The following is a 16,825-nucleotide window of genomic DNA, read 5'->3' as shown; positions in this document are numbered from 1 at the left end:
TTATCCCTTTGATGAGCTCAATGTGGCCAAATCAAAGAGACAAACCAGGATTATGTAATTAATTTTTAATTACTTTGTATACAAAATATTCTAAGAAAACATGATGGATCTCTTTTTTTTTTTTTTTTGTCTAACGTAACAAAACAATTCAAGTTTCCATGACGATGACCATAACAAAGCATCCCCCCCCCCCCAATTCAATATAAAACAGCATTCAGTGGACGATGAAGACGTGGGAATGTGGCGCTCAGAAATGAGCCGTTACTCTGTCAATCTCCAGAAGGTCATCCAGGATCTAGAGAGGAAAATAGAACATGAGAATGAAAAGAAAATCAGGAGGACTAACTTCACTGCACGCTTGGCTCTGTCTGTGTACTCACAATGTCTTGAGTGGTACCAATCTTCTTGGCCAGCTCGCTGCGCTCCATGGTGCTCAGGTACAGGTACTTGTTGAGGAGTTCTCCATCCAGGATGTTCCGCACGGCGTTCTGCAGGGTTCGTCTGTCGCTGTGCAGCATTCTGGACGCAAGATACAAATGTGTCAATTGTGGAACAGCGACCACCGACGTGTGTCAAGTACTGTACGAAAGCATTGATCCATTTCGGTCCCTCGGGCCAGAGATGAACCCAACATAAGCAGATCCGAACCTGAAGGCCTTCGGGTTCAAGCCGGCGTGATGAGGCAGCATGGTGGTGAGAGCGTTCTGCAACATCAGGAGTCGGCGGTAGGTCTTCTCCTGCATGGGGAGGAGCAGCCCAACCCCTCCGTCCAGTGTGGCTGTGGGAGCAGGGAGACGAGACAAGGTTTAGTTCACATTAACACACCGAACTTCCCACAGCATCAGAGAGGGGCTGTTGTTTGACCCAGGGACACTACAGAAAACCACCACAGCATGAAATATGTCCATTCGTTGACATGAAAGAACAATAACTTGCTCAATCAATTCTTTAGACTTTCCATTTTTCTGGTGGATGCGTCCCCCCCACCCACACATACACATTCAGGACGCCCATTTATTTCCTTTAACCCACTTGATGGAAACGCACCTGATTCACATGTAGGTTTTGCAACAGAAGCTCACTTAAAATTTACTTGAGAATTGGACAGAAATATAGCAAATCTTAGCTTCTAGGTGTCTCATCGGTTGACAGAATAATCTAGGTTGTCACCCATAACAACGGGAGACAGCTTGGCCTCCTGGCTACCTACCGAACCATGTGATGTGCTTGTTGTCCCAGGTCAGAGACTTCTTGCTGGCAGTGTCCAGGGCTCCTCTGCAGGGCATCCTCCAGAAGGTGTTAATGTGCGCTCCGGCGTTGAAATCGGCTCGCCTCAGCAGGCGCATGCCGCCAAAGCTCTCTTTGGCTGCAACGGTAAAACCACATACAGGATTACATGTCACCTGTCACATGACGCATCTGTAGAGGTAGTTCCAAAAATACTAGGCTTCTATACCTACCTTCAGGTAAATACATGTATACAGACAGATTCTTGTCTCGATCTGACACTAAAAGTAAAAGGAAAAAAAAAACGTTAATGAGAAGAGGAAAAAGTTCAATCAATCATTCTGTCATTATTTTGTCCAAAGGGCGTTATTCACATTACCTAAGAATCCAAGCTGGTTGTTATCCACCATGAATTCAATGCTGTAAACCTCCAACGGCTTTGCATCCTGCGCTCCCAAAACAACAACGAGAAAAAACAGGAATCCCATGAGATTTGGAGAATATGGCTATTGGAATAAAGACAACTACAGTCAGAAAATTATCTCCAGCTGCCAGTGCTGCTCGCTTGAAGATAAACTCCACTAAATCCTAATTCCCGCAGGAGCCACAGATGAAAACAAAGGGAGAGTTTTCACCATGAATACTCAGCTGGGTTGTACAGTTGAATCAATAAACACTAAACTGCATGTACTGCAGCCCACAGGTAATACTTAATCTCCCTTGTCACTTGAATACAATACTTCAGCCCTGTTGTTTGAAAGCTCCCCCAACCCCAACTCTAAGGGGGAAAAGGAAATGCCTCCAATTATTGAGAAAGCTTGTTTATGAGGGCACGTATGAAATGTTTTAGCCCAAACCTACAGGAGTGTCTTCTTCTTTTCATGGACACTTACTCTCAATAGCTGGGTTTCCATCCAAGTATATTTATTTATTAGTCTCAATTCTAACACAACTATAGCTAGCATGAGGACAGTGTCGTTATAGACGCACCCTGCTGACGAGCGACAGGGTCTTGCTCTCCTCCTGGTAGCGAAGCAGCGAGATGCTCTTCATGAGGTCAGCAGCCAAGATGAAATTCTTGATGCTGTACATCTGGTGGATGTAGAGCTGCGTGTCGATGAAGGCCATGCCGGTCAGGTCGTTGTCCTTCAGGCTCCACAGAAAGATCTGCCCAAACAGAGGGTGTGAGAGATGAAAGGGTCAACAAGAGTCATGATGATGTAAATGCTGTATTAGTTGATTACATACATACAGTGGCTATTAAAAGTATTCACCCCCCTACATTTTTCTGTGGTACAAAATTAGTTCAAAACATATTTGTTAGGCATTTTTGGTCTAAAATCTTTCTATCCATGTGGAGTGGAAATTCAAGAAATGAATGTGAAAGTATACTATCAAGTAAACTATCATCCTTCAATTACTATAAATGAAAGTACAGAGGGTTTTTCTGTCCAATTTATTCATTGACTTCCATAGTAAAAGTAGAGCAGGCAAAGTGCACTGATATGCCACCCAATGTACTTCAATAAATTGTGATAGAAGGATGATAGTTCTGTGGACTGGAATCAAATGTCATACCTAAGTCACACAGGTATTTCACACTGTGCTCCAGCATTATGAAGCAGAAAAAAAACCCACAACATAAACCCAAAATTACCATTAAGATGCATTAAATGGACTTGGTATAAAACTTCCTAGCAAAAAAGGTAAAAGTAGAGCAATTCTGAAGAGAACACATGCTCAAATTGCCTGACTATCACTTAAACATGAAGAATGAAATGAATGGATTTTTAGCCACTGAATGAAATGTTCCGTGAGATGTACTGAAAAAGTGACAATGTGTCTGAGACCTTCTGCCCGATGGCGGAGACCAGGTATCCGCTGCAGTGACACAGAGCTGTGACCGGTCCCTTCTGTTCCTTCTCATAAAGGACTTTGAACTTGTTCTTGGTGAGGGGCTGGCCTGGTTCTGGCACCACTTCAATGACATCTAGGATCAGAATCTGAACAAAACAATCAAATATATAAAACGGTCAGAGAATGACTGAAGCAAAAACGACGCTATCAACGTTTTAGTCAACATGAGAAAAGAAGGTTATAACCCGACTATGAGGTTTTCGTGGGAGTTTTTCCTTGTTCTCATTGAAGGTCTATGGTTGGGGCTGGGGTTGGTGTCGTTTTCATTTAGTGTTTTCATAATGTGGCCCTGTGGAGCCCTTTGAGACTAACTGTGATTAAGGGCTATACAAATAAACTGTGCTCAGTGTCCTGCTCAAAGACACAGTTTGATATGACACATGGCTGTTACCAGGGTGTCAGCAAGTTAAATTTAAGGCTTTTTAATACCATTTTAATGTCAGCTAGAATGAACTTTAAGGCCTATTTTTTAAAAATTGCAATTGAGCTGTAACTTTGTAGGATTGTTGTAGCTAAATGACAGTGTGATGGTATTGGTGGAGCTCCTCACCCGGCCCCTACAGGTGACCTCCTCCCCCTGCATCAGGCAGGTCCCTGCTGCCACGTAGCCCTTCAGCCCAGACACCGTCTCCTGACTCTTCAGGGCCACCGTCTTCATGCAGGTCACGTGTTCCCACTCCTCCAGGTCGATCCTTATGGAGACAGGAAAAGGTCACAGTAAAGTAAGGACGTCTCAACACATCTCTTTTTACCACGACACTGTGGTGTTCAAGAGGAAAAATCAGGTCAGTCAGGGTGACACTTCATTATACCTGTACGCCATCAAATTTCATCACAGTATCATAAAAAAATATCATAAAAAAAAAAATAAAAAAAATCACAAAAAGTCTTCATCTATTGGTTTACATGGACTGCTGCAATACAGTGGCATATCACACACTGGCATTTTATAATACAGCACATTGTTGCTAACATTAACTATCCAGCAAAGTAGTCTAACATCACTGTATTCTCCACTGAAGAGATGAAGGCAGCTGATCAGTAGGGAGCCAGAGAGCTGAGATCACTTTCAAATAAACTGATAATGAATTAGGCACACAAATACATTTTACGCAAATGTCCTATGGGACTGTATAGAATTTTTTGTGAGCCGACCAATCCCATCAAAGAAGCGGTGGGGTTTCACAGTACATAGGCAGCTGACAGTTTACTCTAACAACAACCAGAATGAAAGTGGAGAAAGTAGCTGTAGAAAAGTTGGTAGTAATTGCACTGACTGTGTTCTGTGTTGCTTCTGGAAAGTGTCTGAGAGTTGGCCATAAATACAGCTTGCTGATAGTGGAAGCTACTGCAGCTGGTCATTACAGAAATAAACCCGCTTTTCATTATCAGCTCAAAATGTGTTTCTACAAAAAAGCAGAATATGAACACGCTCTGACTAAGCTTGTGTGAAGTGGACCTCTTTTTTTAAGGTCGCTACTGTTCCATTAAAACAAGACGCTCTTTTTGTTTTTGAAAACTGCACTACATCAGACGATCTTCTTTACTGTGTAGAAGACAGGCTAGAGATCTATTACCGTGTGTTGGGGATGGCCTCCCAGCTGACAGGAGAGATGAGCTGGATGGAGAACTTCTCCTGCTGAGGGTTGATGTAACGTTCATCTGCAGGACGACAGACGAAAACCAACATTTATTATCACATTACAAAAAAATCATTAGCCTTTTGAGAGCCTCAAATAACATCAGCGACACAGAATCTGACGCCACACATTTCGAAAAAAGGACAAAGGTGAAACATAAAATCTCTGAATGTTTAAGCGAGGGTAAATATGAAACAATGCTCGTGTCTGACCTCTGTCTATGACCTCAAACTCCTTCTCTTCACCAGTCATCCTGGGGATGCGAGTGCACAGCTCTTTCACACTGGTGCACACGGCATACACCTGAGAGGGAAAACCCAAAATCACACAGAAGAAACTCAGATCAAAAGAGGAACCCCTTAAAGTTATTCTCATTGATTTTTTTCTCTCCCTGACAGAAAACTCTGGGGGGCCGCCGAGCGCTTTCATCTCCGAGTTTGAAAGCGGTCCGGTCAATATGCTTTTGTTTTGCATCACCACCACATGAAAAGCGCTGCTACACCTCAGTCTAAGTGATGCAAGTGTAGGTGTGCGAGTCCAGGGAATGTGTTTCAACTTCAATGTGTGTCAGCTAGCTGCCTCGTTGTCTCTGGTGCTGTGTGGGTTGAGTCAGAGGGGCCCTTGCCTTGGATTCGACATGGTAGGAGACGTAGTGCACGGTGCACCGCAGTGGGATTTTCCTCACTGGCCAGGGGGCATCGTAGGACAGATAGGTGGGCAGGACGCTGATCCTCAACTCTCCCTGTGGGGAAAACACAAACACACACAGACACAAGGTTTAACATACCAATACTCAGAGGGCAAGGCTTGGAAACACTTCAAATAACTGAAAACTAGGTGAAAGGAAACCTAGAAAACAACAGAAAATTAACATGAATGAAAATAAAAACAAGAAGGTGAACAATAGCAATGATCCAAACCATTATGAAAATATCTAATAATAATAATAATAATAAAACAAGTAATTCATACTTCAAAAAGTCTCATTAGAATCAGATCATGTTACTCAGAGACAACCAGTGTAGTACTATCAAAGTGCATCATATTCATTATACGCTATTTTGGAGGACAATGTTAATACATTACAATTACATTTTATTTCATTTAGAACCAGTAAGGGAATATTATCCTAGAAAAGAGTGGATTGAGAGAACAAAAACATTGTATTTCTGTTGGCTCAGAGTAGAGCAACTGGTAAATGGTAAATGATTCTGTTATCAAGACCTGCCAGAGAGGAGAATCTTCTGAAGTCGGGTAGCATACAAACACCTGCATTATCACCACCAAAGTAAGAATGTGTCCATGGGTTGTACCTGTTTGTTGAAGTAGAGGAAACCTTTGGGGCAGTTGATGTTATGGAAAGGGGAGAAAGACTCGATGGAGCCGTCGATGATCATGGGGTGAAGCCTCATGGCTCCCCGAGAGGTGACCAGCATCCAGTGAGGAGACGGTCCACAAATGAAAACCTGGGGTGACAAGGAAACGTGGGAAAATGACTTGGGTTATCAAAGAATACATGAGAGGGATGTCAAATCGCTTGAGACTGTGGATGCTGCCGTTGTAGCCCTCAAATCACCAACAAAATCCCCTTTACCCCCGAGTATCCGGAGATGTCCTCGAAGTATCTGAACCTGGCCACCCGGCTTTTCAGCGCTGGACTCTCGTCGACGGCGCCGCCCTCCGCCTTCTTGTCTTTCTTGAGCTTGGATTTCTTCTCTCTGAAGTTAATGTTGTGCGGCATCTGTGCACAGCAGGGTACAGGCATTTTAAATATTCACTTTATCCAAAGCTGTTGACTTGATTTGGCCAATGTTTATCTACATCTAAGCTCTTACTTTCTTGAAGCGCACTTTCAAGTTGCTTTGAGCCTGCTGCTGATCATAGGGGAAAGCTTCGTAGATAAGAAGCTCTTGCTCCACATGGACCTAGAAAACGAGAAAACACTTTGTCACATCCTGTTTTCATTAAATCACACGGATTGACATTCCCTCTTCTGATGCAGTTAAACTGAATTTTATTCATCCAAATGTTTATTGAGCTTAAAGAGGGTGCATGCTGAGTTCTGCCGTTTTAAGGTTTACACAGACATTTGATTTCACATTTTCAGGCATTAGCTTGCTGATGTCAAATTAAGGGATCCAACTTTTCAAATTTCTAAACCAACATAACACATGTGGTGCTGCACATGTCTCCTGTACGTTTTCCTGCTACTAATCAGATGCCAAGTTTTAAGTGATCTGCTTGTGTTTCACACTTTGCTGGCATACGTTTCCGCACATCAACCTGAAACTGAGTAATATAATGTATTTCACCTTCATTATTATATTTCAGAGGACAACTAATTTTAAGAAGAATATGCTTTTTTCCCTCCAATCACACTAAACACAACAGATTTCACTGTTTCATTGTTGACCAAGACAAGCTGTAATGATGAACTCTGTATGCACGTCTCAGTTCTGAACTTAAAAACTCACCAGTAGGTATGGTCTGCTGTGATTGTAGCCAAGTGAAACCAAAGACACCTCTTTGACCAATGGGATCTCTCCCTGACGCGTCACTTCCTCTTTTTTACCCTCCCCCTGTGTTGCTGATTGGCCGGAGGAGCTGTCAACCAGCACTCTCTGGCCAACGGGGAAGTTCTTCACCAGGAACACCAATCGCCAATCTGGGAGCTGGTAAATCTGCAATAAAAGAGAGTGAATACAGCAACAGTATTACCATGCATTACAAGTGCTTTGTAGAACACATTTTGTTCTTGCCATTGATGTGTAAAGTATATCAATATCCTTATGGTGCGCCATACCTCCATCACACCGTTTTCCCTCACTATCATGCACCAGTGGGTGGGGTCTGCTTTGCCCGAGCTTCCCTCACTTCCGTAGGCCATCAGTGCTGAAGAGCTGCGGTTGCCATCGTCCTTTGTAGGCGTCGCACCGGAGTCTCCATACAGCATTTCCTCCTCATCGTCCACTGTGTTACTACACAAACACACACACACACATTCCACATCAGTCCATTCATTGTGAGCTTCTGGGTTGGAGATAGCAGTTGGGGCGACTGGTAAATTGAGTATGGGGGCCCTATACATTCTTACCTGAGGTCCTGGATGACTGTCTCTGTCTCAGACTGGCTCCTGGCTATGGTGTCCTCTTTGACTGAGCAGCTCACTTTGTTTTCTGTGGTGAACATCCCGCTCACATCTCGGAACGCACACAGCGTGATCACGCGTGATTGCTGTGGGAAGAGAGGCAGTCCTGACGAGGTTAGTGTCAGTTACCGTTACAAGCTACTTGAGTGAATCGTGCCAATCTGGTTGTACAGAAACACCCCCAGATAATGAGGCTTTGAATTTCCGTCACAAATCTCCAAGCAACCACAGTTGGCACTAGCATGGAGGTCCAATTAAGAATTAGCTGTGTGCAAATAGTGTTTAGATATGTAACAAATGGGGAGATGTGAAAAAGATGTGAAGTTGTGGACGTGGATCCATACAGTAACATTATTATTAAAAGTAAATAGTCTGATAACGTAGATTTGTATCCAAATTTAGTTTACTATGACACAGTAAACTGTCTTGCCTTTGGTCCTAGTCTGAACTCCAAAACACTCTGACTTGTACCTTGTTAAAAGTTAGAAGAGTACTCAGGTAATTTAAACTGTTGTTTGCTTTGTTAGTAGCTAATTAGCCAACAAGCTAACTTAGCAAAACAACTAAAGTTGATGTTGACATGCAACTACTAGCCACGTAACGTTAGCTTTTGTCCAAATCAGATGCGTTAACAACAAGACTTTGATGATTAGGTCGAAACACAAAATCAATCAGATCAATCAGTGAAGAAATGAAGTCTCCAGCCAACACAGAAACTAATCATGTCTATTTACTGCTGAGACGGCCAAGTCGTACGTTTAGATATGCAATCAGCTCTTTGTAGCCACTGTTGCCCAAGAGCTGAGGACCTCCAATATGGCCGCCAGAGGGCGTGTTATATCAACTGAAAGCCCTCTATCAGCATTGATGGGTATGATTCACTCACAGTGGGGATCTGTGGTTTCTGCAGGGCCAGCCGGTGTGTCTTCCCCATGTACGAGTCACTCTTCAGCACAAACATGGTGACCACTCCCTCTGCGGTCATGATGACCACGAAGGGGTCGGCCACGGAGCACTGCACTATGGGAGAGCCCAGGTCCACCGGGATGAAGTGCAGCTGTGTCACTGAAAGCAGGGTTGGTGAGAGAGTACATGCAAGTGAAATGGGTGACAGAAAGAATAGGATTACTCCTTCAATAAAAGATGGATATAATAGATCCTTAAACCATGGAATGGGTGAGTATGTGATTTGGATTGACTGGAAGGTGCCCATTATTTTTCGAATCACTCCAAAACAACTATTGGACATCATTCAAAACTGATCATCACATTTTGCATATCCTGTATATAGGCTGTAAATTCACATCTTTTTTCCCTTCATATTTAGATATTTTCTCATTTGTTATATATTGCATATAGGATGACATTTTAATCATTTCCATTTTTTGTATATTTTCATATTGTAACTGCAATGACTCAATTTGCCCATGGGGATCATTGAGGTTTCATGTTTACCTCCTTCCAGCAGCCGTATGCCCATGGGGGAGACCTGGATGATGTACTTGTTGTCCCCGATGTTTCCAGCGAACACAGTGGGCCCCTGGGTGGCGAAGCCGCTGGTGTCCAGCTCCATGATCTCCTGACCTGTCTGAAGGATCTACAGGAAAACACACAACATAATCATTATATTACATAAAATCCTAATTAGATAACAGATAGTTCCCATCCTCAGATCTGAGTCATGTTCAAAACCATTGTAACAATACCCCATTAATGCACACATTTGACCACATAATAGTTTATTTAAATAGTAATGATATAATATATATTCTTATCTAAACAAATCACAATTTCAAGAGATAAGATGTGTGTGCATGCGTGTGTTTCTACCATTGTCGAGTCCTCTCTGCTCAGAATGAGGAAGCCATGCTTCTTTTTATCATCCTCCAGGGAAGGCTCCGTCTTCTCCTCATCCTCTTCCTCCTTGTCCTCCTTCTCCTTCTCTTCCTCTTCACCGTCCTCAGCGGCCTCCGCCTCGGCCCCGTCCTCAGACTCGCCTTTTTTTGCAGCCTGGGAAACAAAGCATCCGTAAAGAAATGTCTAATTGGGGAAAAAAATCGTCCATCACGCAAATACTGCAAAATACAGTAAAAAAAAACTTGTTAAGGAGAAATACACTTACTTTTTTGTCTTCTTTGACCTCATTTGAGATGACTGTCCACATGTCATGACAACCTGGCAACTCAAATGTGGTGACTACTTGGGGTCGGATGCTTCTCTGGTAACACAATTGAGAGGAAACAAATCAAAGCAGGCAAGGAAAAGGTCAGAGAGAGAAAATAATGAATGACAAAATCACACAAGTATATATTTCCTTCTATGCATGTAAGAATAAAGCTTGCCAGCCTGTGTCTGGGGTGTTTACAGGCTACTCCATTGATCTCTGAGGCAGCCCTGGTAAACCCAGACTTCACTGTAGCACCATCACTGGACCTGTGGCAGACGTCCCTCACGACCACAGGTTTTAGGACAGTGCGGCAATAATTATACATAAACATATCCATGTTCAAATGTGTAAGAAACAAAGGAGCTCAGTGTGTGGTTTTACCTGAAGTACAGACAGTGCACCGTTTTTGCCATACCCAGAACATACCACAACCTCCAGGTCAGGCTCGGGGCTTCCCTGGAACTGTGGGTGAGGCAAAAAATTGAAGTCAACAACTTCAAAAGACAATTCTTGAGATGGTAATTTCATATATATAAAATATATATATATATATATATATATATATATATATATAAAATCTTGAGGAAAGATGCCAAAGCTGAAAGAAGGATTAGATGGTAGCAATGGCAAAGGATACAAGACAACAGTAAACATCTTTTATACAAAAAAAAGGTCAAAGTTTCAAGTTCCATTTCCTTTGCATGCTAGTCTTCTCTTGTGATTCTCTCTTATTTGTGGTGACCCATATTGGTTGATTGTACAAATGATGCAGTCACCCCTTGGGCCAATTAGTGCACAAATGAAAAATGCTTGCTATATTGGAAAATCCAATATTTGCAGAGAAAAGATAGTTGGATATGGGCACCAAATTTCATGTCATTCCAACATGCAGTGTGGGAGATATGGCGCGTTATTTGAATTTTTCATTTTCCTCTGTAACTGTAGCGCCCCCCTTGGGCTAATCAGTGTAATTCTGAACATGTCGGAACATAGTGGTGAGATGCATCATTCCCCCAAGTTTCATCAAAATCCGATCAGCTTTGTCTGAGATATCACAAGTGATGGACGGATGACCAAACAAACAAACAAACAAACAAACAAAGGCAGAAACGGATGGAGACCAATTCCTAGTCCCACACCAGATTTCATCATTGGGGCAAAAATCCATAACTAGATCATATTCAATACAACCATGATCTACAAAGACACCAGCATGAGTTTTAAGTTACTGTACCTCTTCAGACAAGAAGGCAGGCTCACCCATGGAGGCACTGGCACAAGGTCCAATGTTCAGTATGCTATCGCACACCTGTAAGAAAACCCAGCAAAGACCTTATATCACATTTCTTAAACCTAAAATAGATACTTAAATAAATAATAACCAATAAAGCTGGTTGGTTTTTGTACCTCAAAGGAATAGGTGGCCAGCTGAGTGCCTGACTGGGCCTCACTACCATACACTTCGATCTCATCCACCTCATCTGATAAAACAAAGGTTAGGTGTAACACATATTATATGATTTATCTGTTGATCGGTAGCTACCACACAAATTTCTAATATATAGCAAAATTAAAATTGTCAGCATACCAGTCCAGTTGGTGGAGGAATCCATCCGCTTCTTTTTGCTCGGTGGTTCCTCCTGAAATTGTCATTAGCAATGATTTAGCATAAAGATCATATTGGACACAAACAAGCAAATAAATCCTTCCAAGTGCAGTGACAATGTGATATGCATTTACAGTGCTGGACTGACATCAAAAGAGCAGTGTCTTATTTAAACGAATGGCTGAAACATTTTTGACAGTTGGACAAGCACAAACCAAAGTTCAGTCAAGATGATACTTACCGGCTTATCTTTATCCCTATCTTTCTCTTTTTCTTTGTCCTGCTTTTCTTTCCCCTCCTCCGGCGGCGTCTCCTGCAGCTTCTCTGTGTACTTTAGGAGCAGCGAGTTTCCGAGGCGAGAGCCCAGGAAAAGGTAGCCTGGCTCCATGGTCATCATCTGGAAGAGCAAAGCCCAGAGTGAGAGGCATAATTGCAAAAAGAGGGCAGCAGTTCAGCACACTGTCCATTCTAAATCCTCTCCGGGCTGACCGCAAGCACAGATTGTTTACTTGATAGCCTTCAAGGTCAGCCAGCAATAGACGACATTCTGCCTGTGGTCTGTGTGCAAAGATCTGAGGGTGAAATGTGAGCAAGCTCTTCATGACACAGCGCGATTCTGATTAAGGTTAGACTGATATATTGGTTTGCTGATATACCGGGCCGATACTGGCATTTTCTTTTCTTTTTTTTTTTAAAAGGATATTGACCAGTCAGTATCATCCACCTCTGATATGATGCAGTTTGCTTGAGTACATTACAGTATTTATTGTATATTTGATAAATACTACACAAGTTGTCTATGGGAAGCCCTAAACCTGAATTGATTATAATGCAACATTTTTATTAGATTCCACACAAGTATGCATCAATATGTTATTATTATTATTATTATTATTGTTATTATTATTATTATTATTACTATTGTCAGTAGTAGTAGTTGTAGCAGTATCCTGGGTTTCCATGGAGAGTTTTAGTGTCCCATGGTGTAAATGTTGTTTCAGAGGCTTTTCCACCCTGCTAAGAATGCAATTCTAGGGAAACACTGAACATTTGGAATTTTTGGCATGAAAATTGTCGATATTGCCTTTTGGCAGCTTCAATCAAAAAATATCGGTATGGGCTTTCAAAAACCCATTTAGCTCAACCCCCCCCCCCCCCCCCCCTCCATATAGAAACTCTCAGGTAAAGGCTGCCGTCAGCACATCTTGAGCATGTAGAAAAAAAACTGCAATTGTCCAGGATTACTCTCCAGATAGAGACTGCCTGCATCATCAGCACTTACACAGGTGGTCAGGACGCTGGCAGCTGCCTTGTCAAAGTGGAAAGCCCGGACACTCCTCATGCCATCAGTGATGAGGGTCAGCACGTAACTACACAGAGAGGACAAGACAATCGTCAACCATGTCATAAACTGCCATCATGGTTGATGTATTGTATGATGACTTGCGTTCCACTCACATTTCTCCTCCTTTCAAAGAGATGACCATCTTATCATAGGCAATAAAGGCGGACTGGGAACAATCTAGTGTGATCTTCACTTCATCTTGCACACCTGGATGATAAAACATGTTATCCAGTGATGAGCATCGACAGATATCATATGGCATTTACAGTAAAGAGGCCAGAGTTAGATATCAAAGATACCAGTGTAGATATGTGTGTTTTGAGGTGATGACACTCACGCAGTGGGAAGGCCGTGGTCCCAGTTGTTTGAGAGTTGAGAGAGACTCCATATGGCGGAACACTCTGGTTTAGGTACAGCAATGAATTCACAGCAAACACCACGACACCACCTAGAAAGATTTGATATGTAATCAGCATGCAAACAAGCTACAACGTGAAACATTATTACAATCAAGGACACATCACTCATTTTAAACAATCCTACAGATAATTCCTTTATGATGAATTGGAAACATATTGGCCACACAGCTGGTGAGCAGTGACAGAGGGGATAATGTCCATAAATGTTGAGCTCACCGATGGGCTTGGGGACAGCCATGACCTGTGTACAGTCAAAGGGCAGATTGCTGAGAGACCAGATGACGGGATGGACCTTCTGCATGATGTTGAGGGAGATGGCAACGATGCTACAGGTGTCCTGCCGCACAGCCACACGCCTAGAAGAGTGATCAGACAACGAAAGTTAAAGGTTGAATGAAATTTGATGTGCTTAGAAGCACAAAGACTAAGTTGTAGTCATATTTATTGCATACAAGACACTACTTACAATGATGTTATATACGATTGTTTAATAAAGCTACTGTTTGAATTACATTGTAAGTCACTCCGGATAACAGTTCAGTACATATCAAAGTAATAGACAATGTTGTGGTAGACTGACCCAGGCCATGTCTGGTTGGGCTCATACAGGATGAGCAGTGTGGGCTCGTAGTAGCCATGGAGGAACTTCATATCAATGATGTTTAGCAGCTTCTCATCCAGCTCACGGACATCAATGATGTAGCTGGGTAGGAAGCTGGATTTGGGTCTGCAGGAGAGATATACAGTTAAACATGCCTGCAATTAGACAATTACACATAAATACATTTTATATTAATTAAAGCAGTGTTTCTCAACTGGTGGAAATGGGGCTTTTTTCATTTTTGTTATGACAAAAAAAAAAAAGTACTGCATTTGCCCACAGTTAAACACACCACTGACTACTGAGTGTTAACGTAAATACAAATAGCAGCAGACAAAATGGAAAAGTTGAAACAAAGGGCTCAGTTTTAACTTATGTTCCATCCTTTCTTTTGTTTTTCTTATGTAGGAAATACATTTATTGCAACTACAACGTAAAAGGTTATTATTACGAGGGAGGAGGGGTGTGAAATTCTCAAAGGGGGGCATGACGGGAAAAGAACCGCTAATAATTCTATTGGCACCTTTCACAAATTTGACACCAACACTGCCAAGATTAGAGGTTACAATACCACTGAGGACATCCATACTTAAAATGTATGCACTCATGATACTGTGAGGTTCTTTGGATAAAAGTGTCCACCACATAGCAAAATTAAGCTAGTGAGCAGTAGGTGTAGTAGAATGTGCACATACCCTTCTCCAACTACACCCTCCTGTTCATCAGTTAGAGTGTCCTTTCTGAACGGCAACACCACAAGTTTGGTGCCATAAACCAGCATTACAGCACAGCGATTCTCTGGATCCACACGAACGATGGGAATGTGTACATTCTGGACAAATCCATCCTGAAATTGAAAAAGAGGGCAAATTAGTTAGATCATTCAGGTAACAACTCAGTATGTTTTCTTAACTTTATAAAACATTATCAGTGATTGTGTCCACTAAAAATCTGCTAAACTCAAAGTGATTGATTCGCTTGTGCATGTAAACATTTTAATCCAATTTAACTAATTTTTGTCCAACTACGTGCTGGATAGATAATGCAGTTGAAACATAAGTATAAACATATTCCCTGAGTTCTTGTTTCAACATACTCTGAGCTCTGGCTCCTCGAAGAAATGAAGAGAGAGAGTCTTCAGGTCGTGTGTCCCTGGGTCATACTCCACCACTGACAACTGAGAAGAGAACAAAAAACCCATTAGTCAGTGAAAAACGCTTCTGGGTGGGTAAGTGTAGCTCCAACAGGAAGGCAGTGGGACTGTGCAACTGGTCAGATGCAGATACCTTTGCATCTTTGAAACTGAGCAGGAGCGCGTCTCTGCTGGCTCCTACAAGCTGCACACTGGCCATGGACATAACATTGCCAAAGAGAGAGAAGGATGCCACCTGCTCCAGCTTCTCCTTACGAGACTTGGCATCTGTAAGGGAAGGCAAGAGTGAGGTGTGAACACAAATAGACCAAAACAAATGTGTCATTTATCAATGCCAAAACTATGCAATTTGAGAAAGATGTTTGACCATACCTGGAGACTTGTCAGTCTTTGAGGTATTCTGAAACAATGAAGTAAATGTTATACACATCGTAAGGAGCCATACCTTTTTATGCATACAATTTAAGAAAAGACCATGCTCAATAGTGATATTTTCACCTCCACATCATGGATTATCCTGTAGACATAAAGTTGAGATGTTCCAGCAACAACCAAATTCTTCTCCTTGTTGGATATGAAGTTGCAGTAGACAGAGAACTCCACTGCAGTGGGGGTGTGGGCTTGTCTGTACACAGCATACATCCTGGAAGGCTGCCGTCAGCATCTGACAGGGGATAACATTCACATCAGTCAACAGAACAGCACTTGTAGTCAGCAGCAATCATTGCTGCTGACTACAAGTGCTGTTCTCTCTTTTAAGGAGAGGACTTTACATTGACATTTAATGAAATAAGTGCCATTTGGTAGATAATCTATATGCCGAATTTACCATAAGACCCTCACGACTCATAAAGGTTACTATGTCAGGGTCTATTAGGTATGTATGTTTTCCAATAAGCAAGGCCAAATTAAATGGCCAGACTTTTGAATTGGGTTTGGCGTAACGATCTCTCCATACAAAACAGAATGGCACATATCTGATTGCCATAGACTAGTTATGGAAAATTGTCACATAGCTAATTACGATAATACCGTTAATATTACAGCAGGGATCTTAAATTCAAGTGTCCGGTGCCATATTGACTAACTACGTTAACGGAAATGAAATAATGTTCTCTAGTAATAAAGGATTGCCTTATCAACTCATGCCATGGATGCGCAATGATGCTTCCCTGCTTTCAAATAACATTAGCCAATAAGTTACCTAAGGTTAGCTTGGACAGTTAATTCATTAGCTTTCATCCTGGAAACAAATACTGATTTTATGAAATATACAACTATAATTAGCCAGTCATGCTACTGTGACTATATCCCTGGTAAATAACTTGTGGGGTAACGTTATGCACCAGGCGGTAGCTATGTTAGCAACATGGCTAATAATCCAAATTGTAGCTAGCATGGCACCGCAGCACCTAACTAACGCTTGACTGTAGTTTTTCAGGTATGTTTTGGCTAACCGTGAATTAAACTTGTCAACATACCTATGTTAAACGTGTTATAGTTTCCAGTTTTAGTCTTCCGTTTTCTGTTTATATCTAGTATGTCATATTTCATGGGCTGCTAACTCAGCTATCTTCTGATAGCCAAGTAGGCTAGCTGTTG

General features: G+C 42.0%; 1 protein-coding gene across 1 annotated transcript; it reads right to left on the bottom strand.

Annotated features, from left to right (window-relative positions):
* Positions 1 to 50: 50 nt before the first annotated feature.
* On the bottom strand, positions 51 to 16,809 carry cpsf1 (cleavage and polyadenylation specific factor 1). Its single transcript, XM_071913367.2, has 38 exons — positions 16,705 to 16,809; positions 15,722 to 15,887; positions 15,596 to 15,623; positions 15,357 to 15,490; positions 15,167 to 15,247; positions 14,766 to 14,917; positions 14,050 to 14,196; positions 13,686 to 13,825; positions 13,388 to 13,498; positions 13,164 to 13,257; positions 12,988 to 13,075; positions 11,947 to 12,102; positions 11,688 to 11,739; positions 11,507 to 11,580; positions 11,334 to 11,408; positions 10,481 to 10,561; positions 10,055 to 10,150; positions 9,763 to 9,942; positions 9,388 to 9,529; positions 8,819 to 8,997; positions 7,879 to 8,018; positions 7,588 to 7,762; positions 7,259 to 7,465; positions 6,620 to 6,709; positions 6,379 to 6,525; positions 6,098 to 6,250; positions 5,410 to 5,526; positions 4,997 to 5,087; positions 4,722 to 4,806; positions 3,695 to 3,836; positions 3,078 to 3,230; positions 2,218 to 2,394; positions 1,607 to 1,673; positions 1,461 to 1,508; positions 1,211 to 1,366; positions 649 to 778; positions 381 to 519; positions 51 to 295 (listed from the first exon to the last, which is right to left on the bottom strand). The coding sequence occupies exons 2-38, from the start codon at positions 15,863 to 15,865 to the stop codon at positions 248 to 250; spliced, it is 4,419 nt and encodes a 1,472-aa protein (XP_071769468.1). The 5' UTR covers positions 15,866 to 15,887; positions 16,705 to 16,809; the 3' UTR covers positions 51 to 247.
* Between the last annotated feature and the right edge of the window lie 16 nt (positions 16,810 to 16,825).

The sequence above is a fragment of the Centroberyx gerrardi genome, chromosome 19 (assembly GCF_048128805.1).
Source record: "Centroberyx gerrardi isolate f3 chromosome 19, fCenGer3.hap1.cur.20231027, whole genome shotgun sequence".
In the NCBI taxonomy this organism is placed as follows: Eukaryota; Metazoa; Chordata; class Actinopteri; order Beryciformes; family Berycidae; genus Centroberyx; species Centroberyx gerrardi.
This window is presented reverse-complemented; position numbering and strand designations above follow the sequence as displayed.

Excerpts from the sequence above, each read along its gene's own strand:
- cpsf1 (XM_071913367.2), bottom strand. The coding sequence starts at position 15,865 with ATGTATGCTGTGTACAGACAAGCCCACACCCCCACTGCAGTGGAGTTC. Across the intron at positions 11,409-11,506 it reads TGGCCACCTATTCCTTTGAG|GTGTGCGATAGCATACTGAA; the intron begins GTACAAAAACCA and ends GTTTTCTTACAG. Across the intron at positions 10,562-11,333 it reads CTGCCTTCTTGTCTGAAGAG|TTCCAGGGAAGCCCCGAGCC; the intron begins GTACAGTAACTT and ends CCTCACCCACAG.